At 41.6% G+C, this 27,223-nt stretch overlaps 1 protein-coding gene across 1 annotated transcript in view; it reads right to left on the bottom strand.

The window, feature by feature from the left end:
- The window catches only part of SPMIP2 (sperm microtubule inner protein 2), a 70,043-nt gene that overhangs the window by 16,446 nt on the left and 26,374 nt on the right, over positions 1–27,223 (bottom strand). The window contains exon 2 of the mRNA XM_060179189.1: positions 3,274–3,506. Coding sequence (XP_060035172.1) covers positions 3,274–3,506 — 233 coding nt within the window. The remainder of the gene's footprint in view (positions 1–3,273; positions 3,507–27,223) is intronic.

The raw sequence follows: 27,223 nt of genomic DNA, 5'->3' as shown, positions 1-27,223 counted from the left end.
GTAGCCCAAAGTCACAAAACTAAACCAAACACACAGAGAGAATTTGATACTCAGGCCTCTGATTTCAAAGACTGAGCTCCCAATCACATTTGTGTACTGTCTTCAGTTGGGCCATCCGTTCCACCCCGGTTCCATGGCTGCCAGTTCTTAGCAACATCGCCCCGCCAGATATTCGTCGGGATGCGGCATCATCTAAGTTCATTTCCCACGTCTACGCTCGACCGAACCTGCCAATATACGTGGATATCTTCGCCCACCCTGTCCAACGCTTGACGTCTTGTCACCCAATCTGGTCCCCTACGCCTACACTGAACTTCTCTGTTCCAGACTCTTGGAAACAGAGTTGGCAGTCAGCTGAGGTAAAGAACAAACACCTCATCACAGACCCCTGCAAGCGTCAACCTGGCTTTGACCTAGCACGTTATGATTGGGCCCTCCTCAATCGCTATCGAACAGGCCATGGCCAGTGCGCCGCTATGTTCCATCGCTGGGGAGCCAGAGATGACCCGAACTGCCCCTGCGGCTCCAGACAGACTATGACCCACATAGTCAATGACTGCCACCTCTCCAGATTCAAAGGAGGTCTCGAAACTTTACATCAGGCTCAACCTGACGCTGTTGACTGGCTACAGAAGAAGGGCAAACGCTAGAAGAAGAAGAAGTTGGGCCAGAAAAAGTTGTTGTTGTTGTTATTGTTTTTAAAGTTAACCTTTACTGTATGAATCGACACCACCTTTTGCTTAAGATGTGAGGAAGTCAGGCTATTGCATAACTGGCATATGTTTAATCATAAGAGGATGCAAAGGTCTGCTGAGATGAGGAGGGAAACTAAATGTTCACATCACAGTTCTTAAATCGCCTGTGCTCTCTTTTGTTTCAGAGAAGAGTTTGGGCTCATGGTGGCATCCATGTTACCAGAGGAAATAAAACAAGAATTCTAAGAATTCTCTGACAGCACAGCCTGGATGGCCTGATTTCATCACTTAGGGGAGTTTTGAGATATATGGTTCATTTTTCAGCTTTGTGGATTATGTCCAGCACAGGCTTCTTTTACACCACCCACTCACCAAGCGAGACTATGATGGGGGAAGTGTTTGTGAATGTCTCAGCATATATGTGAGTCTGATAAATGTAAGTCTGACTGCGTTCCAAACACAAATGCTTTTGGATTCCCTGTGGCTTCACATTCTTCACACCTCTACTCTCATGTGTTAAAGGGAATGGTGGTAGCAAGTACATTTATGCGCAGGTTTATCTTTTTGCAAAACTGAAACCTTTTGGTTTCTCCATGATGGATCAAGAACATGACATTTCTCATGGAAGTGGACTCAGAGAGAATTCAAACCAGCAGCAATATTCTAAAAGAGTATACAGGGGGTCAGGCGGTAGCGCTATGGGTTAAGCGCATGTGGCACAAAGCGCAAGGACCGGCATAAGGATCCTGGTTCAAGTCCCTGGCTCCCCACCTGCAGGGTCGTCTCTTCACAGGTGGTGAGGCAGGTCTGCAGGTGTCTATCTTTCTCTCCCCTTCTCTGTCTTCCCTTCCTCTCTCCATTTCTCTCTGTCCTATCCAACAACAACAACAACATCAATAACAATGACAATAATAACCACGACAATGGTAAAACAACCAGGGTAATAAAAGGGGGAAAAATGTCCTCTAGGAGCAGTGGATTCGTGGTGCAGGCACCAAGCCCCAGCAATAACCCTGGAGGCAAAAAAAAAAAAAAGTCTACATTTGTTAACAATATCTTCATTGAGTAATGTGTTTTCTGATCCAAGGTATTGTTCAACACATGCAGAAGCAGGTACCAAAAAAAAATTATTATAGAATATACCGACAACAAAGTAGGGCACCAAAGTAAAAACCCAGTGGTGAGGGGTAGGCATGTAGCTTCCTGGGCCAGTGGGGGGTGGGAGTGGGCGGGAGGGATGGGTCACAGTCCTTTGGTGGTGGGAATGGTGTTTATGTACACTCCTAGCAAAATGTAGACATATAAATCAGTAGCTAATTAATATGAGAGGGGGAAATCAATTGTATGTCTCAAAGTTTCTCAAAAGACAAACTGAATCTTTTTAATATATAGGCTATGTATTTGATATGCGGACTCTCTCAAAAGCCTAGACCAAGTAGATTAAAAGCTTCCAATAGCACAGCTATATACAAGATACTGGATACTGTCCAGCAAACCATAACAAAGGGACTTTTCAAAGTTAACCCAATTAACAAATAATGTGATGATAATATTAACTATTGATTGTCTTTTTGAACCCTAAGACAGCAGGAACCTCACATCTTCACTATAGAGCCCCTACTTCCCCCAGTCCTGGAACCCTTGGATAGGGCCCACTTTCCCGTATGCATCTCCCAATCCAAACCAAATAACATTGCATCTGCCGATCACAACCTAACCAAAGCAACGATTGCTACCTCAACATGCTTCACCTCAGAATGTATCCAGAGACTTCACGTGTGGAATGACAACCCTTCAGCTTCATTACTCGGGTGAGATCTTTCCTTTAATAGTACACTCTAATTTCATCTCAGGTAGTTCACTTTCTAACAAAGTCCCATAACCTAGATATACACCAGTTTCTATGAGAGAGAGCTTATGTGCACACGTATCCATAAACTACTGCAAAATATATACCTGAAAGCAGGACTACACTGGAGTTTGCAGTTCCAGATGCCACCAGGATGCTGGCTAGGCTTCCCTGGATTGAAGACCCCACCAATGTGTCCTGGAGCTCAGCTTCCCCAGAGTCACACCCTACTAGGGAAAGAGAGAGGCAGACTGGGGGTATGGACCAACCAGTCAACGCCCATGTTCAGCGGGGAAGCAATTACAGAAGCCAGACCTTCTACCTTCTGCAACCCTCAACGACCCTGGGTCCATGCTCCCAGAGGGATAGAGAATGGGAAAGCTACCATGGGAGGGGGTGGGTTATGGGGATTGGGTGTTGGGAATTGTGTGGAGTTGTACCCCTCCTACCTTATGCTTTTGTTCACTAATCCTTTCTTAAATAAAAAATTAAAAAAAAAAAAAAAAGAATATACCGACAACAAAAAGGGTTGTGGTCCAGGAGGTGGAGTAATAGACTCCCAAGCATGAAGTCCTGAGTTCAAGCCCTGGCAGCACATGTACCAAAGTGATGTAGGGTTCTTACTTTCTCTACTCCTATCTTTCTTATAAATACATAAACAAATCTTAAAAAAATAAAAAAGGTCCCAAAAGGTGACCAAATATTTAAAAGAAAAAAAAAAAAGATTACCTTGATATGGAAGCCAGACTCAAGCCTTGTTTTATTGATAAAATTATACACTGGTATTCCCCAGCCAATTTCAGCAACGTATTCATGTCTATATTTGGCCGGCCAGCTTCTGTTTGAGGCAGGCCTCCATAAATATCTGAGATCTCCAGTTTTTTCTAATACCGGGCGATTTTCTCCAATGTAGGAAGTATGCTGATGAACTTTAGGTAGATAGTCCTTTATATAATCTGGACCTTAAAAACAAAAAAAGAGAAAAAAAACAGAAAAAGTACTTTTAAAGATGCATTTATCTGAGAGAAAGAGAGAGATACTAAACAGATTTGTCATTTAGTGGTATCAGAGATTGAATGAGACCTCTAGAGCCTCAGGCATGAAAGCCTAGTGCACAACCACTATATCTCCCCAGCCCAAAAGTGCTTTTTATAACTATATACAGAGAAACTTTTTAGAGATATAAATAATAATTAATTATTATATGGAATTTACTATATTCTAGGTGCTATTTTAAGCATTGTTAGTCATGTTAACCCAACAAACTCTTTTAATAACCTAATAAGATCAATAGTATTGTTGTTTTTTTTTTTACCTTAAAAGTGAGGGAAATGAGGCACAGAAAGACTATTAACTTGGCCGGAGTCAATGCTAACAAGTGCTTCATTTTCCATGAGCCAGTTCATAGGCTAGGCTTTTTTTTTTTTTAATTCCCTTTTGTTGCCCTTGTTGTTTTATTGTAGTTGTTATTGACGTCGTCACTGTTGGATAGGACAGAGAGAAACGGAGAGAGGAGGGGAAGACAAAGAGGGAGAGAGAAAGAGACACACCTGCAGACCTGCTTCACCGCTTGTGAGGTGACTCCCCTGTAGGTGGGGAGCCGGGGGCTCAAATCAGGATCCTTACACACCAGTCCTTCCACTTGGCGCCACCTGTGCTTAACCCACTGTGCTATCGCCAGACTCCCCAGGCTAGGCTTTTAATTGCCCTGGTGTATTGCTTTGTTGACAACCAACTTAAGACGGAAGTGTTTTAAATACTAACAATCCTTACTCATGACCTATTTAGAAGGTGGAGGTCTTCAGATAACAGTGTTTTATTTGGGTAAAGAAATATTGAAATAAGCATTGGAAAATTCCCAAAAGGTATCAGAAGTGATTAGAAAATGGAGAAGACTGTCCAGTTAGGGTAACTCATAACAGATGTTGATCAAAGGCAGGCAACGGCATTTCACCAATGTTGATATTTTAAGTGTAAGATGAGGAGCAGAGAGGAATCAACCAATGAATTCTGGAAATGAGTGATACAAGAAAAAACAAGAAAAGATCTGGGGAAAGATCAGTTAAATAAACTTGATGTTGAAGGCTGATAAAAGTGTAAGGAGAAGCTTACATCAAAGTGTAAGGAGAAACTAAGTCTTTGGGGAAGATTGGTAATGATTAAAAACAGACAATTGCGGGCCAGGCGGTAGCACACCAGGACAAAGCACAAGGACCAGCTTAAGGATTCTGGTTCAAGCCCCCAACTCCCTACCTGCAGGGGGGTTGCTTCACAAGCGGTGAAGCAGGTTTGCAGGTGTCTATCTCCCCCCACCACCACCGTCTTCCCCTTCCCTCTCAATTTCTATCCAACAGCAGCAGCAGAAGCAAAACAAAAAATGATAGGGAAAAAAATAATAATAACAGCTCCAGGAGCAGTGGATTCGTAGTGCAGGCACCGAGCCCCAGTGATAACCCCGGAAGCAAAAACAAACAAACAGGGAGTTGGACGGTAGTGCAGCGGGTTAATCACAGGTGGCGCAAAGCACAAGGACTAGCGTAGGATCCCGGCTCAAGCCCCAGGCTCCCCACCTACAGGGGAGTCGCTTCACAAGCAGTGAAGCAGGTCTGCAGGTATCTTTCTCTCCCCCTCTCTGTCTTCCCCTCCTCTTTCCATTTCTCTCTGTCCTATCCAACGACAACGACATCAATCATAACTACAACAATAAAACAACAAGGACAACAAAAGGAAATAAAGGATAAATAAATATTAAAAAATATTTAAAACCAACAACAATGAAGCTGGGTTGTGTAGTGACGCACCTGGTAGAACACACACATTACTGTAGTAGGTCTCAGGTTCAAACCACCATTGTCCATCTGCAGAAGGCAAGCTTCATGAGTGGTGAAGCAGTGCAGCAGGTATCTCTCTTCCTCTCTCCATGTCTATGGGGGGGGGGGAGGTAAAGGTCACTGGAACAATGTAGATATCATACACAGCAATAGTTTTGGTGGTGATAGTAGTAATAATAATATCAAAACTGAAAACAGACAATGGAGCTAGTGACCCAGAGGAGCTGAGGGAGTCCCAGAGCCAAAAGGCTACATACATGGACAGAGTAGGGGCACAAAGAATGAACTTTCATCCTGTCACCAAAAGTTGGCCAAAGACTTCACAGGCAGAAGCAGCGCTGTGGTCACCGTGTCACCTGGACTCCTCCTGGCTATGTGGCTCTTCATTTTGCTCTTAGATCAGGAAGCACAGTATTTTCAAAAAGCATGGCAGGGGTCAGGCAGTGGCACACCTGGTTAAGCGCACATATTACAGTGCGCAAGGCCTGGGGTTCAACCCTCCTGGTCTCCACCTGCAGGGGGAAAGCTTCACAAGCAGTGAAACAGGGCTGCAGGTATCCTCTGTCTCTTTCCTTCTCTATCTTCCCCCCCTCAATTTCTGTCTCTATCCAGTAATAAATAAATAATAAATATATATCTAAAAAAAAAACAGAGCATGGTATGAGCTAGTCCTCTGAGTAGGTACTTCCAATGCAATAGTCAACATTGAAATACACTTGTGCTTAGGAAAGTGGCAAGAGCTTTCCTAGGAAGCTGACAATATGAGAAATCACTCTTCAGATAATTTGGGCAAATGATTTCACAGCTTCCTAATCACCATCATTCTGATGCCTGGAGAATCCACTGTGGCTAATTTGCCTTGACAAATACATTCTGGTTTCAGTTTTACTTGTTTCAATTTTTCAGTCAGAGGGGACTATGTCTGTAAATATATACATGGTCATAGTGAAACTGGCCCTCTCTAAATATGACTGGTGTTAAGGTCTCATATACAAATCCCCTTAGGATGGGACATTTTTATAATCCCTTCAAAATAGGATGGAATGGAAAATAATTACGCTGGTCTTGCCAGTATTTCCCCAAACGTCCCACCATATGCTATTTCCATTAGGACCTCTAAGAAGACACGTGTGTTGGGGAGGAGGGTAGGGTACTCCATAGTCAAAGACATTTGAAAGCGTGAATTGCTACATTTGTCTTTTAGATGGATAAACACACACACACACACACACAGACACATACACAATTTTAAGTATATTAAAAGCATTTTGAGAAGACCCGCAGCACATAAACCCATTTGTATTTATGTAACCCAGCATTTTCCAAACTTATTTAAACATGGACCATTTATCATCACCGGGTCACAAGTACACATCTTACAGACATCAACAAATTTGGAGAAATACTGGTTCTTTGTTAAATATCTCTATTCTTGTGAAGGTTGTTCCATTTATCTATTTATTTATTATTGGATAGAGACAGAGAAATTGAGAGGGAAGGGAGAGAGACAGTGGTCTGGGAGATGGCACAGTGGATAAGACATTGGACTCTGTCAGCACATGTACCAGAGTGACGGCTGGTTTTTTCTCTGTCCTCCTACCTTTCTCATTCATAAATAAACAAAATCCTAAAAAAGAGAGGGGAGGAGGGAGAAAGAGAGAGAGAGCCAGAAAGACACCTGCATCCCTGCTTAATCATGAAGACATCAAGGGCTTGAACCTGCATCCTTAAACACTGTAATGTGTGTGCTTGACTAGGTATGCCACCACCTGGCCCCTGAATTTTTTCCTGTCACCAAATATGCAAGACAAGGAACAAACCTATATTGGTCACTCCATGCATCAGAATCAATGTTTAATAAAAAAATTTTTTTTAAAAAACCCTTTTTTTAATCAGCACTGCTCAGCTCTGGCTTATGGTGGACTTTTGGTGGCTTATGGATTGAATTTGGGACTCTTGAGCCTCAGGGGTGAGTGTCTCTTTGCATAAACACTATGCTATCTACCCCCAGAAACCGTACTCTTCATCGGTCAGCAATGAAGTTGGTATATTGTAGCCTCATAAAAGCTTCCCTTGCTTAAATGCCAGAACAGAGCTGCCCAGCACTGCTCAGCCAATCCTACTTTGTCTTCTGCTCTGGTAGCCAGTTATGCTGGGGAAGATGGACACCCATCAATACCTGTAGTAGGTCTTGCTGTCTATACCACATTGCTGCCCTGGAAAAACTCATTTCAAGGACAATATCCTGCACCTGTGTTTATAGAACCTTTTAGTTAAGAATTTGGTTTGAGGGGCCGGCCAGGTGGTGGCGCACCTGGTTGAGAGCACACGTTACAGCGTGCAAGGACCTAGGTTTGAGTCCCTGGCCCCCACCTACAGGTGGAAAGCTTTGCAAGTGGTGAAGCAGGGCTGCACTCTGTCTCTCTTCTTCTCTATCACTCCCTTCCTTCTCGATTTCTGGCTGTCTCTATCCAAATAAATAAAGATATTTTTTTTAAAAAATTGGTTTGGAAGCTAACCTACTATGCGTTTAAATCTTGGCTTTGTCTTATGATGTATTTGTGACTCAAAATTTTAGATTTCTCATTCACAGACTGAAGAAAAGATGCCCATCTTGCAGCTTTGTTAGAAGGCGATGACAAATTCATTTAAAGAAATGCTTATCCAAGAACCTGGCACTGGAGGACTGGGCAGTGGTGCACCGAGTTAAGCGCACATAGTACAAAGTGCAAGGATCCTGGTTCCAGTCCTGGCTCCCCACCTGCAGCCCCCCCCCCACACACTTCACAAACAGTGAAGCAGGTCTGCAGGTGTCTGTCTTTCTCTCCACCTCTTTATCTTCCCCTGCCCTCTCAATTTCTCTCTGTCCTATCCAACAAAAACAAAGTGGAAAAAATGGCCTCCAGGAACAGTGGATTCATAGTGCAGGCACCAAGCCCCAGCGATAACCCTTGAGGGGGGGAAAAAAAAAAAGGAAGGAAGGAAGGAAAGAAGGAAGGAAGGAAAGGAGAAAAGAAAGAAAGATAAAGAAAAAAAGAACCTGGCACTTAGGCTGAGGAGATAGCTTAATGGTTATTCTCATGTGGTGAGGCTCCAAAGTCCTTATACCACTATAAACAAGAGCTAACCAGTGCTGTGGTGAAGGAAAAACAAAACAAACAAAAAACTTGGCACATAGTATACATCTAATACAGGTTTCCCCCACTAATTTAAAAAAAAAGTGGGAGGGAGGAGTTGTTCATTTTTTAAGCAGAGCATTTCTCGGATCTACCTCTTGGAGACGCAGATTGAAGCTGGAACCATAAAGCCTCAGGCACAAAAGCCATTTTGTTATCTCCCCTCCCCTCCCCCCACTATTCAAATTCAAAAGTAGGTTCTGAGCCTTTGGTAAACTGAAATGTCTTCGAGCAAGATGCAGTTGCCATTAATTTATATGGAAAACAACTTGTGTTTCCAGATCCAAAATATATCCCACCAGATCATATCCGATAACATATACAATCCAAAATAACAGTTATACAGGAAACTCAGGTGTGATACTACAAATACTCAGCTGGTATAAAGGAACTTGGAGAGGTGACTGGTCTCTCATAACTCTGGATGCCATCTACTCTTGACCAACTACTGCAAAACCAGTGCTAAATACTATTTCCTACTCTGGTAAAAGCAGAAATCTTCTTCGGATTTCTTTTCAGTAGCCAAAAAAAAAAAAAAAAAGAAAGAAAAAGAAAAAAAGAAAAGAAAAGAAAAAGGTATTCAAGTAAGTCTTTTGTAAGAGAAATAGTTTGGGGCCTGGGTGATGGCACACCTGGTTGAACACACATGTTACAATGCACAAGGACCCAGGTTCGAGCCCCCAGTCTCCACTCCGTGGTAAAGCAGTGCTCCAAGTGTCTCTCTTTCTCTCACCCTTCACCTTGTCTTCTCCCTCCTCTTGATTATTGGCTGTCTCTATCCAATAAATAAAAACAACTAAAAAAAAAAAACAACAGAAATTGTGTGACATGAAATTTTGGGATGCAGGGATACTTATTATGAGCAGTGTCTTTTTCTCCATTTCTTTGTTTTGATTTAAGCTTTGCCTCTATTACATTTAGAAATATTTATTTTAGAAGTTCCTGCTGTGAAGATTTATGTATTGTTCATTGTGAACAAATTCAAGTCCTTTCCTGAGAACTCTTCTCGGTCAGAGGTGAGCAGACTTTTCCTGTAAAGGAGGAGAGAATATATTTTTTTGGCTTTGAGGATCACACAGTCTTCATCTCCACTGTTTAGCTCTGGCATGTAGGTCAATGGCAGCCGTAGACAATATGTAAACTAATGAGTATGGCTGTGTTCCAATAAAACTTTATGGACACTTAAATTGTAATTTTATGTATTAGAAAATATTAGTCTCTTTTACTTCACCCCTACCTCTTAAAAAAGAAAAATTAAAAGTCAGTCTTTACTTTTGCATCCTACAAAAACAGATGGCAGGATGAATTTGCTCCAGAAACTGTAGTTTGCCATCTCTGCCCTTGATGGTGGGAAGATGGCGGACACTGAGAAACAGATGCCACTGAGGCTAGAAGAGTACAGACAGGCGCCTCTGGGAGCCTCTCCAACAAACTTCATTTGCTGCCAACACTTGAAAAGGACTCAGCTATGGTATGTGCCAGGGGAAAATTCCATCTCTCTGGCAAATATTTCTTTCTAGCCTCTTCTGGGCAATTGCATTAGCTTCATCATTTAATGAATTCATTCAGTTATTCATTTGCTCATTCACTGATTTCTTCAGTTATTTGGGCACCACATAGTTATTGAACTGCAGACACGCCTCAGAAATATTGAGAGCTTGATTCTAGACCAAGTAATAAAGCAAGTCATATAAATTTCCTCAGTGCACATATAAGTTATATTAGTACTGCATTATTAAGTACAAAATAGCATTATGTCTAATAAAAACAACGTTCATGCCTTAATTAAACATGAGCCAGAGACACTAAGTGAGCACATGCTTTTGGAAATAGCTTTGCAACAAAACTCTAATTTAAATAAAAAATACAGAGTTTGAAAAGTGCAGTGAAGTGACTAGAAATAAAAATGTCTATGTATATCATGCATTGTACTAAGAACTGAGGGTCTAGCTGTGAACAGAGCAGACATCTGCTCTCACAGAGCTTATCTTCTCATTGAAAGACAACTTATTAAAACAAAAACTGAGGCTGGGGAATTACCATAAGGGTTCTGCAAAAAGACTTTCATGCCCGAGGAACCAAAGGTCCCAGGTTCAGTCCCCAGCATCACCATCAGCCAGAACTGAGCAGCACTCTTGTCTCTCTGTCCCTGTATCTCTGTATCTCTCACTCATTAAAAAATGAATATGTGGGGGTTGGGCAGTAGCACAATGGGTTAGCACAAGGATCCCATTTTGAGGCCCCGGCTCCCCACCTGCAGGGGAGTCGCCTCACAGGCAGTGAAGCAAGTCTGCAAGTATCTATCTTTCTCTCCCCCTCTCTGTCTTCCCCTCCACTCTCCATTTCTCTCTGTCCTATCCAGCAATGACGACATCAGTAATAGCTACAACAATAAAAAACAAGGACAACAAAAGGGAATAAATAAATAAATAAATATTAAAAAAAAGAATACACTGGGGCCATGAGGTGGCACACCTGGCTAAGTGCATACATTATAGTGCACAAGGACCCAGGTTCAAACTCCTGCTCCCCACTTGCAGGGGGAAAGTTCTACGAGTGGTGAAGCAGACACACAGGTGTCTCTCTCTATCTCCCTCTTCCCTCTCAATTTCTCTCTGTCTCTATCCAATAAATAAATAAATAAAATATTTAATATGTAAAAAAACTAAAACATCCCATTCTCCTTCATCTGGACTATCACAACAGTAAAACTCTGGGCTTTAGTGTTTCTCCTTCTCAATCCATCATCCACATAGCTGCCAACAGAACGTGGGTCACATGCATGCTCAACCAGGTGCGTCACCACCAGCTTCTTCCTTCATTCTTAATGCTAGAATACATCTTTCAGGTTTACTGTGACTGCTGCATTTCCTGAAAAGCTTTCTTATCTTCCCAAGTCAAAACTTAAGCACTCAACATCCTGCCTTTAGTAAATGAGCTTCTTTTAATTTCATTTTCTTTTTTATATTATTCATACTGAGTATTTGGTATTTCTAAGTTTTTAGGGGAAAACAACATCTTATACATCTCTGTAAACTTTTGAAACATTAAAAAAAATATTTATTTATGGGCATGGGGCGTTAGCACAGCGTGTTAAGCGCACATGGCGCGAAGCACAAAGACTGGCACAAGGATCCCAGTTCAAGCTCCCAGCTCCCCACTGTACCTTTCCCTGTTACTCCCACCAATCCATATTAACTATCATTTTCCTATATTTATAAATCTGGCAGGTTTTTAAAAATTTTACATATAGGTGATACTGCACACTATCTGTATTTCTGTGTTTCATTTATCTCAGCAAAATATTAAGTTTCATCCTTGTTACAAATGAATCCTTCTTTCTCATGAATAAATAATATACCACTATATTTACTAATTCTGTAAATTCTTACCTTCCAGTCCACTGTCTTGAACATAGTGGATCCTCAAGGAACTGAATGCTGAAGTGAATGCCACCAATGACTTAGATAATATGCTACTTTGCCGGGTGGGTAACCCAAGTTCAGGTCTTGCCCCTGAAGGGAGTTTGGGAGTTTTGGTGCTATGAACTCTCCTCTCTCTCTCTCTCTCTCTCTCTCTCTGTATATCTAAAAAGAAAAAAGAATTCTACCAGAAGAATGGAAGCATGTAAAGACACATGAAAGAGAGGCAGTAATTTATATATCTACAGAGTAAGAAAATTCAGGACTACTTTAAATATCCCTATTCCAGACTTTATGATATAAAAGGTAAGTCAGAGAAAGAACTTATTTTTTACATTACTTTTTAATAGGACGGAATGCTAATAAGGAAGGCTAGTAGAGGCCGAAAGAGCTCCTGGCATCAGTATTTCATTCTATGATATTGTCTCATGAGTCTCATTCTCCATTTCAGTGAACAAGACGGGACATAGCAAGGAAATAAATCCAAAGGAATCAAGTGGAATGTAGAAATGAGTATTTTAATAAGAATATTTGAAAATCTGTTGACAATGTAGGCATCGGTGGGCCATTACAGATTTGCTGTGCAGAACAGCTGGATTTGTTGGGGGGAATCAAACCAAGACAAAGGTGAGAGAGTGGTGGTGCAAATGTGAAATAAACTGGGATCTAAACTCTAATGGACCCATTTGACTTTGCCTGGGGTGGCAAGAAGAAAAGAAGAGACAATGTTAGAGATCAATTACTGCAACTGCTGATGGGGATAGGACTCTCTAATTCCGACAGTTATGATAGAATGGGTTCATGGACTGGAAAATCTTTGAATGCTGCGTTTCAATCCAGTTAGTGCAGGCATGCAATGGCTCTAACCACTGAACCAACCAGAAGACTGGGTTTGCCAAATTTCTGAAAGAACCAAATGGATAGCACCACCCTTGCTCCTTGCTCCTATCTCAAACAATTAACTTCCTGTGAACACAAACTGCCTTTAAAAAACTAGCGGGATGTTAGTGTGAATCATTTCATAGGACAACTATGCATAGCATTACAAATCCAAACTCAGAGTTATGAAGAATTAGACAACTCACTTGCTACTTGTAACCAGTGATTCTGCTAATAATCACAGCACCCTACTGTGTGCCCACCACTGGGTTAGTGTAAACAGAGATTAATGTGACACAGCCTCTTCCTTCCTTCCTTTCTTTCTTTCTTTCTTTCTTTCTTTCTTTCTTTCTTTCTTTCTTTCCCTCCAGGGTTATTGCTGGGGCTTGGTGCTGCACCACGAATCCACTATCCCCGGAGGCTTCCCCCCCCCTTTTGTTGCCCTTGTTGTGGTTATTGTTATTGATGTCATTGTTGTTGGATAGGACAGAGAGAAATGGAGAGAGAAGGGGAAGACAGACAAGAGGAGAGAGATAGACACCTGCAGACCTGCTTACTGCTTGCGAGACAACCCCCCCCCCCCGCAAGTGGGGAGCCAGGGGCTGGAACCAGGATCTTTATGCTGGTCCTTGCACTTTGTGCCACGTTCGCTTAACCTGCTGCGCTACTTCCCGACTCCCATGCAGTCACCTCTTAAAGGCTGTCCCAACTAATCTCCTCACATTATTAGCTCCTTAGGAGTTAGCATGAATTTAAGAGGGAGAGGGCATTTTCAGTCTATAATAATAACTACAACAATAAAAAAACAAGGGTAACAAAGGGGAATAAATAAATAAATATTTAAAAGAAAGAAGCCTGATCTATCTTCTATTTGCCTTGTAACTTGCAGGGTGTTCTGAATGGTGCAATACATTAAGCAAACAATTGGTAATATTTGTTGAAAGAATGACTACTGTATCATAAACTTGCTGATATAATACAAGAATGTACAAGTCTGTTTTGCTTGTTAAATACAGAAAACAGCAGATCAAAAAGTTCAGGAAATATCTCTGGATGTGGAAAATAAAGTTGACAGACTCTTCTTGACAAAACTTTGCAACCAAGGCAGAGGTAGATAGCATAATGGTTATGCGAACAGACTCTCATGTCTGAGGCTCCAAAGTCCCAGGTTCAGTCCCCTGTACCACCATAAACCAGAGCTGAGCAGTGCTCTGGTAAAAAACAAACAAAAAAACCTTTGCAACCGTATGATGTTCCATATGTTCCTCTCCCCTGAAGTGCAAATGTAGGTAGATAATAATCAATCACTTTTTTCTTTGGGACTTAGAATTTCCCTCATATAAATGTGCATCAAATCTCTTAGCATTCATAAAGATGAACTCTGGATGTTTCCCTGAGAAAGCATACTAACAAGATCTTTGTATGCAGAACCACTACAAATCCCATTAGGGTTCTGCAGGTAACAAGAAATCCACTGCAATAAGAATTCAATAATAAAGGAAATTACTACTTCATACAGTAAGGTCTTCTGAGGTAGAAGGCATCTGAGGTTACTTAATTCATTACCTAAACTACTATAATTCAGGAGTATGAGTTCTCTCCACTTATGTGCTCTGCATCTTCTTCAGTGTATCAATTGCCTTTGGGCAAGCTCCCCAGGAGGTCCCTGCGAGGCTGTTACAATTCATATATCATACACAGATACCCTAACTCCCAAGAAGAAGTGTGTGTGTTTCATCAGTGGCAAACCCTTATCCTAGAAACTCCCAGGTGAATTCCTCTCTCATTTTGTTGGCCAGGATTGAGTCATTCATCTCTTCTTAAAACTGAACACTGGAAGAGGATTGGAATTTCAGGAAAAGTTGGCTTGGATGAATCAGGATTTCATTCTGAGTCATGTGTGGCCACGGTAGACACCCAAACAAAATGGATGCTCTCTAGACAGGAAGAAGAGCTCGCTGGACTCGAGTAATATGTTCCCAAGTATAGAGGACAACATTCTCACAGAAAAAGCATAACAGCCACATGCAGCAACTTTCTGATGCTTTATAAGCTACCTATAAAACCGTAGTAAAGTAGCCCAGCAGGTGGCGCAGTGGGTAAGGCTTTGGATTCTCAGGCATGAGGTCCCAAGTTCAGTCCCCGGCAGCACATGTACCAGATTGATGTCTGGTTCTTTCTCTCTTTCCTATCATTTCTCATGAATAAATAAATAAAATCTTAAAAAAAACAAACAAACAAACAGTAAATTATCTAAGGCTACTACTTTCTTCCCGGTTTTACTTTGTTTAAGATTTATTTATTTTAATGAGAGAGAAAACCAGAGCACAATTCAACTCTGGCATAAAGTGGTGCTAGGGATTAAACCTTGGAATCATAGGGACTCATGCATGAAAGTCCTTTGCCTTAATGCTGAGGTATATCCCTGACCCTATTTTTTTATTTCTTTGGTGTTGAGGAATTAATTGAATTCAGAGCCTTGTGCATGTGTGGGACCACTGAGTAACTTCTTGGAACTTTTTTTTTTTTAAGGGATGGGGTGGGTGGTAGTGATGGTGTGGAAGGCAGAAGGAGGAAGGAAAGAAAAAGACAGTTTTATAACTCTCTACCACACAGGGAGCTTCTCCAGTTCTATCCATGGTGCTCACATGTGGTGTGAGTGTTCTAGGATACTAGGTGGGCATGTGCTCCATTTTGCAAGTTAACTTCTGGACCCTTTATTTGCTTAATAGAGAGAGGGCGGGGGAGAGAATGAGAGATTAATTAAGTTCAGGGTTCTTCCACCATTTTTTGTAGTGCCTGGATCAGAACCAGGGTCTCGGGTATGGAAGGCGGTGTGCTCTACCACTGAGTCAACTCCCAGGCCCTCCTTTGGTTCTTGATCATGGACTGAATTCCAATTCATATATTGTTTGTGCCCCCATACTTGAGGACATGATCTCTTTCTGAAACAATACAAAGAAATGGAGGCGGGAGGCGGGCAGTAGCGCAGCGGGTTAAGCGCAGGTAGTACAAAGCGCAAGGACCAGCGTAAGGATCCCAGTTCGAGCCCCGAGCTCCCCACCTGCAGGAGAGTCGTTTCACAGGCAGTGAAGCAGGTTTGCAGGTGTCTGTCTCTCCCTCTCTCTGTCTTCCCCTCCTCTCTCCATTTCTCTCTGTCCTATCCAACAACAATGACAGCAATAAAACAATAATAACAACTACGACGATAAAACAACCAGGGCAACAAAAGGGGGGGAAAAAAAGAAAAGAAAAAACAAATGGAGGCAAACCTGGACTCAGACCTCATCTTCTCCCAAGTGCCAAGAAAAGAGAACAGTTGTCAGTATGCCCCTGTGTTCAGACCCTTTGATTAGAGATTGTCAGACTTTTTTTTGTAGGAGGCCAGAAAGTGTTAGACGCCTCAACCCAACCATAGCAGTACAAAAGCAACCACAGACAGTATGGAAGCCACAGTGCAGACTCTGAAATTAGACTTTTATAATTAGACTTTTACAGACTCTGAAATTAGACTTTTATAAAAGTTTTATATGTCACAAAATGCATTTCTTCTTTTAATATTTTCTAATTGCTTGCAAAGGGAGAGGTAATTTTTAGTTGAGCATTTTTAGCTGAACCATAATTTACTGAGCCCTGATCCAGAGTGTCTCTCATATTTGCCTTCTGGTGCACAGCTCCTCCAAGGATACTCTGGATACAGTGTTTCTCGGTTTGTTAAAGTAAGTAATGTAGCGCAGCGGGTTAAGCGCACATGGCGTGAAGCATAAAGGCTGGCATAAGGATCCCAGTTCAAGCCCCCGGCTCCCTCCACCTGCAGGGGGCGGGTCACTTCACAAGCGGTGAAGCAGGTCTGTAGGTGTTTTTCTCTCTCCCCCTCTGTCTTCCCCTCCTCTCTCGATTTCTCTCTGTCCTATCCAACAACAACGACAGCAATAACAACAATTTAATAATAATAACGATGATGACGATAAACAAGGGCAACAAAATGGAAAAAATGGCTTCCAGGAGCAGCGGATTCGTAGTGCAGGCACCAGCCCCGGAGATAACCCTGGAGGCAAAACAAACAAAACAAAACAAAAACTAAGTAGTCAATTGCATTACAGCAAAAAAAAGTGCTTCATCTGAATATGCTGTTTTATGCATCTGAGAGGGTTCACTTTTTATTCTTTCAGTAGGTTCCAGTGAAGAGTGTTTTATTCTACTTTTGTGGTGTTCAGTTGACCTTACCTCACTTCTGGAGCTCGGTGAAAATTTTTGTTCCTATGATAGTTGTCTTAAATGACCAGTAAAGAGATACCAATACAGCAAACCTCCCCATGCAAATAGAAAATGGAAGTCCACGTGGGCGCCATTTGTTGTTAAAATTCAGAGGCTCTAGCTGGCCAGGCTAGCTTCACGGGCGGGTAACAGAGACGACCAGAGACATCCGGCTGGGCAGGGAACCTGTATTTCTTTATTCAGGAACAATGATTCATAAACTAAACCAAACTAATCACCAAACAGAACTCTGCTGCCTCTTTCCCTGCGGCAGCGCAAGCACTCTCAAACTCTGCAACTCTCCAACTCTCCAACTCTGGAACTCTGGCACTATCTCAGGGTTCCTAGGGGCGGGGCCAAGCGGTGAAACTAGCAGGACTGATCCAATTTTCTTGGCTGGGGAGAGCTAGAACAACCCAATGTAAAGTATACAACAGTAGGGTAGAGTGCAACATTATACAGATGGATTGGGGAAGTATTACCCTAGTTTTGCCCACACTGGAAAGATCTGGGAGGGTTTCTGTGCATTGCTCCATGAGTGCTGAGTAACAATGATATTTATCACCTAGTTCAAAGAGCAAAGTGTAACGAACACAAGACTAGGTAGAAACATCCACTCCACTTAGGGGACTATGTGTTATAAAATGCACTTAATACCAGCTCTGCATCAAAATGAAAAAGAAATGTGTCACTTTAAATGTAGGCATTGATAGTCTAGGCATATCACAATTAATGATAATCTATTAAAGTTACACTTTTTTTTAAACCTTTATGGAATATAGCAATTTCCCTTTCCATTCCCAGAATAAATGGTACATCAGGAATGGTCTGCTTCAGGATGGCAGTAAGAGACTTCAGTCTAGACCAGGGCAATTTAGCTGTGGAAGTGGTGTTGCTCAGCCTTGTAAATTATGTAATAAAAAAACTAAAAAAAATATGCTGTAAGAAAAGCATGTGAGCCTGCTTTTTGGATTACTGAAAAATATGTGTATGTATAAAGTGGTAATCCACAGAGAGGTGTTCTTTACACATTTTGTGTGCCTTTATTATACCTTCACCCTCCTCAACCCAGAAAGTTGGGGGAAAAGTTGTGCTTCCAGAAATTAAAAGAGGATTGAAATGAAATGGCTCATTTATTCCAAGAATGACTGAAGATTTCACTCCACTGCAGCCTGTTTTTCCTCTTTCGCTCTCTTTCTCTCTTCCCTTCCTTCCTTCTTTCCTTTTCTCCTTCCTTTTTCCCCTCCTGTCTTTATCAAGGCTTCACCACTCTAAATTGACTTCTGCAGACACAAAGCGAGAAATAGAGGGAGAGAGAGAAAGACACCACAGCAACCAAGCTTCCTCCATTGTGGTGGAGACTGGGTTCAAATGTGGGTCAGCACATGGGAAAGCAGAGCATTTAGTCTTCTTAGTCAATAGCAGAGCAAGGTCGAAACCAGAGTCCTTATATGCCATGCTCCCTGTCCAGTGCTTTTTTATTATTTTAATTTTTTAATTTTAATTTATTTATTAGAGACCGAGAATTTGAGAGTGTGTGGGGGGGGAAGAGACACCTGCAGCCCTGCTTCACCACTCGTGATGCTTTTCCCCCTGCAGGTGGGGATCAGGAGACTTGAACGCTGGTCCTTGTGCACAGTAATGTGTGTGCTTAACCAAGTACACCACCACCTGGCTCCTCCAGTGCTTTTTGATTAAACCAAATTGATTCTTGAAGGAAATACTTGCTCACAGAATTGGAAAAATGAGCTGTTGGGAGAGAGCATTATTTTACCATGTTTGAGCTCCCAGCCACCACATGTGAACCCTACACAAAATGGAAGCTTTAAGAGATGACCAGGAGTGGTCATCTTTTCCCATACCAGGTAACCGTCTTATCTGTTGTTATAGATGCATTCACATTTTTCAGAATTTTATATAAATGGTACCATATAATATGTACTTTTTTGTCTGGTTTCTTCCACAGAGCATAACTATTCTGAGATTATCCTTATGATATGTACTCATGGCTTTTCTGTGTTCACTTTGCTGAATAATATTTTCTTCATGTGTAATCAATTATTGTAGCATCACTTGTTAAAAAGACTGTCCTTTCTTCACTCAGTCACCTTTGTACCTTCAGTTTAGTCAGGTAAATATATTTGCATCGAGGTGTATCTGTACATCATTAAATATATATCTCTCTATATAAATATACACACACAGTGTTAGTTAAAAGAAGCCCTGTGGAATATATATATATATTTTATTGTAGGCTACAGTCAGAAAAGCCTGAAAGTCAAATTAACAGTCACCTGAATTACTTTTTTCTCTTTCCTCTGGGCTCCTAATCATAGTTAAGGTTTTATGTTCAGGCCTTCCTACTTCTCCCATTTCCACTGCTCCTCTAAAACTTTATTTTCTGTGAAAGCATATTTATGATCACCTCAGGAAACCATTGTTTTCACTGCTGCTTCAATTCCCCCCCCCCTCTTTTTGCAGCTATACGGGGATATGATGAAATGCTTTATTTCTCCCTGCCAGCTTTCTATCACTCTCCCTGTGTAATTCACACTCTGCCCTTTCATTCAATATTTCTTGTGGTTTGCAATTGGTTTACAGCAGGTCATTTCCTTTTTCATTTGTTTTGCTTTATTGGGAAGCATCATGGTGTGGACAAAAAGAGAATGGACCATACTTCATCTGAACACCATTTCATAATATGTCTATAACCTACCTACCTCCAAATACCTACTGTTCTTCAGCTCAGTTTCTTTATCTGAAAAATTGAAGCAGCAACCAGTAATGTCATGCAGTTATGAGAATTAATAGACAGGCACCTGGCACCCAGTAGCTGCCTGAATCTTGCTGTTGTCATCAGATGTAGCCTCTAACTATTTTGGTTATTTCCATTATTCTCTGTTGTACTTTACTAGTCCGAACTATAAACTTGTCTAGAGTTTCACTCTCTCCTGTAGTAGCCATTTGCCACAGGAGGTGATTGAGTGCTTGTTAAAATCTAGTTCAAACTGAAATATGCTCTATGTTGAAATCATATGTCACTAGTATATGTTTATTGTCATACTATAATTTTTGAAGAATTATTATTTATTCACTTTATGAGTGAATGATGAAGAGACAGTGCACTGCTCAGTTCTGGCACATGGCCGTTATGTTAGAATTTTAATATACATTTATGTAATGGGCCAAATGTTGACTATTCCCCACAGCAAAGAATAATATATAAACCCATATTTTATTATGGTCTACTCTAATCCAAGAGTACACTTCATTTCCTGAATGCCATTTATTTTTTTTAATAGTTATTACTTTATTTGTTATTACAGAGAAACTGAGAGAGAAATGGGAGCTAGAAAGGGAGAGAGAAAGAGATACTTGCAACACTACTCTGCTTGTGAAACTCCCCCACCCCCACCCCGCAGGTTAGGACTGGGGACCTGAACCCTTGAGCTAGCACATGGTAATGTGTGCACTCAACAACATGTACTACCACCCTGCCTCTCACATACCAGATTTCAAAGAGAATACAATAGAATGGGAAGCATTTTCCTAATAACTTTTGATACCAGTTTCACAGAGAAATGATAACAATTTGTCTTCAGTGAAACACATTATCAAAGTGACATTCAGCTGTTTTGATTTTTCAATGTGGCCACTAGGAAATTCTACTTTTATTTATTTTGTAATTGCCACCAGGGTTATTGTTGGGGCTCGGTGCCTGGATGACAAATCCTCCACTCCCAGTGACCTTTCTCTCTCTCTATCTCTTTCTTTCTTAATTTGATAGGACAGATAGAAATTCAGAGAAGAAGGGAAGAAAAGAGGGAGAGAGAAAGAGAGACATCTGCAGACCTGCTTTGCTGCTTGTGAAACATCCCTCTTGCAGGTGAGGCCCGGGTCTCAAACCAGGGTCCTCAATGGTAATACGTGAGTTTAACCATGTGTGCTACTGCCCAGCACCAGAAATTCTAAATTATACAGGGGGCTTGCATTATGCTCTGATTGAATAGTGCTGGACTAGGGTCTGGAAACTTGTGAAAATCTATGATATTTAATTGCTGGGTAATTATAGCTGTGGCTTATTTTGATTGAGAGAACTTGTTAATGTCTGTTAGAGAGAGTGAGGTCTTTGGTGCAAATAACTTGCTGAAGAGTCAGACAGAAACAGTCCAGAAGGGTTCACTCAGAAGCCCAAAAGGAAATTAATTTGACCAATCATGTTATGCAGGGAGAAGGCCATAGACTTGAATGTGAGCGTAAGCGTGCCACGCCCTGCCACTGCTGGTTACTCATCCCTGAAACCTGCCCCCAGGTTTCTGCAGCTAATGGCACACAGCTGGATACCTTTTAAAGCGAGATTACACTCCCTACAGGATATATTGCACACACTGACATCTTGAAAGTTTCTAAGTTTTCACTTCAGGTAATAGCCATTTTAGGTCATAATCAGGGCTCTGAACAAAATGCTGAGCATGAAAGATGAAACGCAGGCAGTACTGAATGGTAACAAATAGAAACCTCCAGGGTCTGTTCTCCTTGTCATCAAGTAGATCCCCCAAAAGAAGCTTAACGACTGAAAGTTTTAAATCACAGTAATTATAGGCTGCTAATAACCTAATGATAATGCATCAGTTAAAAAAATATGCCATGAACAGGAAAGTCAGCCTCACAGAAGGATAGAAATTGGGGAGCTGGGCGCCGGATGGTGACACAGCGGGTTAAGTGCACATGGCGCAAAGCACAAGGACCAACATAAGGATCCCGGTTCGATCTCCTGGCTCCCCACTTGCAGGGGAGTCATTTCACAGGCAGTGAAACAAGTCTGCAGGTGTCTTTCTCTCCCTCTCTCTGTCTTCCCCTTCTCTCTCAGTTTCTGTCCTATCCAACAACAATGACAGCAATAACTACAACAATAATAATAACAACAGCAACGATAAATGACAAGGGCAACAAAAGGAAAAAAATAGCCTCCAGGAGCAATGGATGCGTAGTGCAGGCTCTCAGCCCCAGCGATAGCCCTAGATGCAAAAAAAATAAAATAAAAAAAATTGGGGAGCCAAAATGCTCAGCATTGAAGGTGTCAATTTACCATAAAAGTCTCCTTCCTACAGCCTCAGAGGTGGTGCAATGGGTAAGTCGTTGAGCCCTCAAGCATGAGGTCCCAAGTTCTATCTTTTGCACTATATATCCCAGAGTAATGCTCGGGTTCTCTTCTCCTCTCTCTTTCATTAAAAAATACTCTCCTTTTGAGAAATGTAGCTTAAAAGAGAAAAGGTAGAATGGTGAAAACAGGGCACTGGTTGGTGGCGCAGCAGGTTAAGCGCATATGACTGTGATGAGCAAGGACCGGCCTAAGGACCCCAGTTCGAGCCCCCACCTCCCCACCTGCAAGGAGGTCAGTTCACAGGCAGTGAAGCAGGTCTGCAGGTGTCTTTCTCTCCCCCTCTGTCTTCCTGTCCTCTCTCCATTTCTCTCTGTCCTGTCCAACAGTAACAACAACAATACTACTAATAACAATAATGATAATAGCAACGATAAACAACAAGGGCACCAAAGGGGGAAAAAGTAGTCTCCAGGAGCAGTGGATTTATGGTGTAGGCACCGAGCCCCAGCGATAACCCTGGAGGCAAAAATAAATAAATTATGAAAATATTATGGCTTAAGGTCACTAAGTTAGTGGTCTTTTTCTAGTATAGAAGTTTCCAAGCACTGATGCTAATGGTATTTTCTTCTTACCTTTTTATATACTTAAAAGTATAGTGATTGTATAATAGCAATGTTGTGGTTGTTATTAGTAAACTTTAAGACATGCCTGATAGACATATAAACACATAAATGCAGCATACCTGTTTCTGTGATTTGATTTATTTTCCATAAAATGGAGAAGCTATGTAACAGGTTTATACAAGAAGAGAATGATGTAGCACAAGGACAGGTGTAAGGATCCCGGTTCGAGCTCCAGCTCCCCACCTGCAGGGGAGTCGCTTCACAGGCGGTGAAGCAGGTCTGCAGGTGTCTGTCTTTCTTTCTCCCTCTGTTGTCTTCCCATCCTCTCTCTATTTCTCTCTGTCCTATCCAACAACAATGACATGAATAACAACAATAATAAGGACAACAATAAAACAACAAGGGCAACAAAAGGGAATAAATAAATAATTTTTAAAAAAGAATAGAATGATGTAATTCATGTAAAGAACTTAGAGCCGGGGTAGATAACGTAATGGTTATGGAAATAGACTATCGTGCCTGAGACTCCAAAGTCTCAGGTTCAATCCCCCACACCACTATAAACCAGAACTGAGCAGTGCTCTGGTATTGGGAAAAAGAAAACTTAAAACAGTGCCTCAAAGTCAGGAAATGTTAGGTAATGATGATGGTGATAATGATGAAGAATTAGTCCATAGGGACCAGGTGGTAGTATACCTAGTTGAATGCAAGGACCTGGGTTCAAGCCCCTGTTCCCTACCTTTGGAAGGAAGCTTCATAAGTGGTAAAGCAGTGCTACAGATTGTCTCGTTCTCTCTCCCCCTCTTTTTTTTCCTCTCTCCCCCTGTATCTCCCCCTTCTTTCTCAGTTTCTCTGTCTCTATCCCAAGTAAAGATATTTTTTAAATGTATGGGCCCATATATTTATTTAATAGTCACTAGTATATGTTTATTGTCATGTTATAATTTTTAAAGAATTATTACGTATTCATTTTATGAGTGAATGATGAAGAGACCAGTGCATTGCTCAGTTCTGGCACATGGCAGTTATGTTAGAATTTTAATATACATTTATGTAATGGACCAAATGTTGACTATTTCCCACAGCAAAGAATTAATATATAAACCCATATTATATTATGGCCTATTCTAATCCAAGAGTACACTTCATTTCCTGAATGCCATTCTTGCTAAATCCTTCCAGTGCCTTGTAATTAAATAGATATTTCTGTGGTCATGTCACCAGAACTCAAGAAATATTCATTAAATCCACAACTGAAGTGAACTTGAGCAATGTTACATTAAACATCCAATATTTTCTTTCAGCTTCAAGTTTACTGGTAAACATTTAACAAATGACTCTCAAAGGAAAACACTCTGGTCTTACAGCATTGACTTCTTTGTGTGCTGTAAGTATTCCCACCACAGCCAAATTCAAATTACCAATCATTGAAAGCAGGACTGGAAAAAAGCTGTTAACAGTCAGCTCTCTCAAGTACATACAAGCCAGGCCCTTCACATCATTTATGTAGAAACTTAATAATTTCCTGATTGTGACTTTTTTTTGAGAATTTATTGTTACTTGTTTATATACTTTTAATCTTTTTATTTTATTTACTATTCAATTGAGACAGCGAGAAACTGAGGGTGAGGGTGGGGAGATAGAAAATTTCTCTTTGTAGGTGGGGATTAGGGGCTTGAACCCGGGTCTTTGCACACTGTAATGTGTGCATTTAACCAGGTGTGCCACCTCCTGGCCCCCCTGATTGTGACTTCTTATGCATTCATTATACCAATGCCTCTCACAATGTGATCCCCTGACTCACAGCATAAGTACCATCAGAACACAACTTAAAAACACAAAATCTGGGAGCCAAGAGATAATTCTCCAGTAGAGTACACATTTTACCATACCCAATGGCCTGGGTTTAAGCTCCTGTCCACCACATGGGACTACCACGCAGTGGGGGAGTTTCACAAGTGTCGGAATAGCTCTGTGGTACCTTTCCTTTCTCTGTATCTTTCTCCTTGTCTGTTTCTCACCCTCTACCTAGATAAGAAAAAGAGGGTGTGGAAAGAGTACACCAAGAGCAATAGAATTGTGTTGGCACAAAGTCCTGGAGAAAACCCTGGTGGAAAAAGAAAATCTCACAGAATCCTAGACCCCATCTGATACTGCTGGAAAAAAAACTTTTTCTGAAGAGTCAAGCAATCTGTGTTTTAAGAATGCCTTCAAGAGGGTTCAAAGCCTGTTAAAGTTTGAGGACCACTGCTTATACTATTGCCACTGTTTCTGAGGAGCATGTAACATATACTAACTTTTGTACCAAAGCTAAATTGGTTCGTCTTTTGATTCTTCCCCACCCCCACCCCCACCTCTTTCTGTGTATTGCCACCAGGGTTAGCATTAGGGTTCAGTGCCTGTACAGTGAATCCATCACTCCTGGCAGCCATTTTGTCCCCTTCCTTCCTTCCATCCTTCCTTCCATCCTTTTGTCCTTCCTCCCTCCCTTCCTTCCTCTCTTCCTTTCTTCTCTTTCTTTCTTTCTTCTTTTCTTTATCTTCATTTGATTGGATAGTGAGAAATTGGAAGGGGAGAGGGAGATAGGAAGAGAGACAGATAACTGCAGACCAGTTTCATGACTAATGAAACTCGGCCCCCTCGCCCCGGAGTTGGAGACAAGGCCTCAAACCCAGGCCCTTGCAGTAGTGTGTGTGTGTTCAACCAGGTGCTCCACATCCTGCCCCTTTATTGATTTTTAAAATCCTTTTGTTTATTTATTATTGGATAGAGACAGAAATTGAGAGGGGAAGAGGAAGACAGAGGGAAAGAGATACCTGCACCCCTGCTTCACTATTTGTGCAGATTTCCTCCATGCAGGTGGAGTCCAGGGGCTTGAACCCAGGTCCTTGTGCACTGTAATATATGCACTTAACCAGATGCACCAATGCCTGGCCCCCTGATCTTTTTTAAATAGATACAATTCATCACACTTTTGTGTATACCTCCATCTTGTCTCCCACCCCGCCCTCTTCCCTTCAGGCACCCTTAGCTCTGTGTGCAGCCTCCACCGGTTTCCTACTTCACTTCCTCTGCTCGTCAGCTTTACATCCTTATATTGCGCACATGGGTAAAGTCATCCAACACTTGTCTGTTTCCTCCTAAATTATTTCAGTTTGCACAGTTCTCTTGAGCCCCTTCTCTATTGCTGTAAATGGAAAAAAAAATCTTTCATCTTTTTTTTAATAGCTGAATAATGCCAATGTATCCATTGTATCTGAATGGACACTGCGGTTGCCTCCCTGTTTTAGCTATTGCAAATAGTGCTGCAATAAACATTGAAGTGAATATCACTTTCTATGTTAATGCTTTTGTGTTCTTTGGCGAACTCCCCAGAAGTAGAATAGCTGGATCATATGGTAGCTCTATCTTTAGTTATTTGAGGAAGCTACAAGTTGGTTTTCAGAATGGTTGCGCTGATTTACATTCTCACTTGTTCTGATTCTTTTTATTTCCTCTCTCCTTCTCTCCCTCTTTCTCTCTCTCGAGTTGGCAAAGCAACACACTACTATCCAAGCAAGCTATTTTGCTGGCTTTTTTTTTTTTTAGAAAAGACTTTTAAAAATATTTTTTTTTATTCCCTTTGTTGCCCTTGTTTTTTTATTGTTGTAGTTATTGTTGTTGGTGGTGTTGTTGGATAGGACAGAGAGAAATGAGGAGAGGAAGGGAAGACAGAGAGGGGGAGAGAAAGATAGACACCTGCTTGTGAAGTGACTCCCCTGCAGGTTGGGGAGCCGGGAGCTTGAACAGAGATCCTTACGCCGGTCCCTGCGCTTTGCGCCACCTGCGCTTAACCTGCTGCGCTACCGCCCGACTCCCCAGAAAAGACTTAAAAAAGCATCTGCCTTCTTTGCCGCATCTACTGCGAGAATGAAGACCATTCTCAGCAACCAGACCGTCGACATCCCAGAGAATGTTGACATCTCTCTGAAGGGCCGCAGGGTCATCGTGAAGGGCCCCAGAGGCACCCTGCGGAGGGACTTCAACCACATTGACATAGAGCTCAGTCTCCTCAAGAAAGAAAAAGAAGCGGCTGGCACAGCTGTATACAAGATGCTGGGTACTGTACAGCAAACCCTAATAAAGGGACTTTTCAAAGTTAACCCAATCACCAAATAATGTGACAATAACAATAACTATCCATTGTCTTCTTGAACCCTAAGACAGCAGGAATCTCACATTTCCATAATAGAGCCTATATAGCCCCCAGTCCTGGAACCTTAAGGTGGGGTCCACTTTCCTGAATGCTTCTCTCAATTCTTATCAAATAATATTGCATCCGCCGATCCCACGAGTGTCACCCCAGCATACTTCACTTCAGACTGTGTCCAGAGACTTCAGGTGTGGA

The sequence above is a fragment of the Erinaceus europaeus genome, chromosome 19 (assembly GCF_950295315.1).
Source record: "Erinaceus europaeus chromosome 19, mEriEur2.1, whole genome shotgun sequence".
Lineage (NCBI taxonomy): Eukaryota > Metazoa > Chordata > Mammalia > Eulipotyphla > Erinaceidae > Erinaceus > Erinaceus europaeus.
This window is presented reverse-complemented; position numbering and strand designations above follow the sequence as displayed.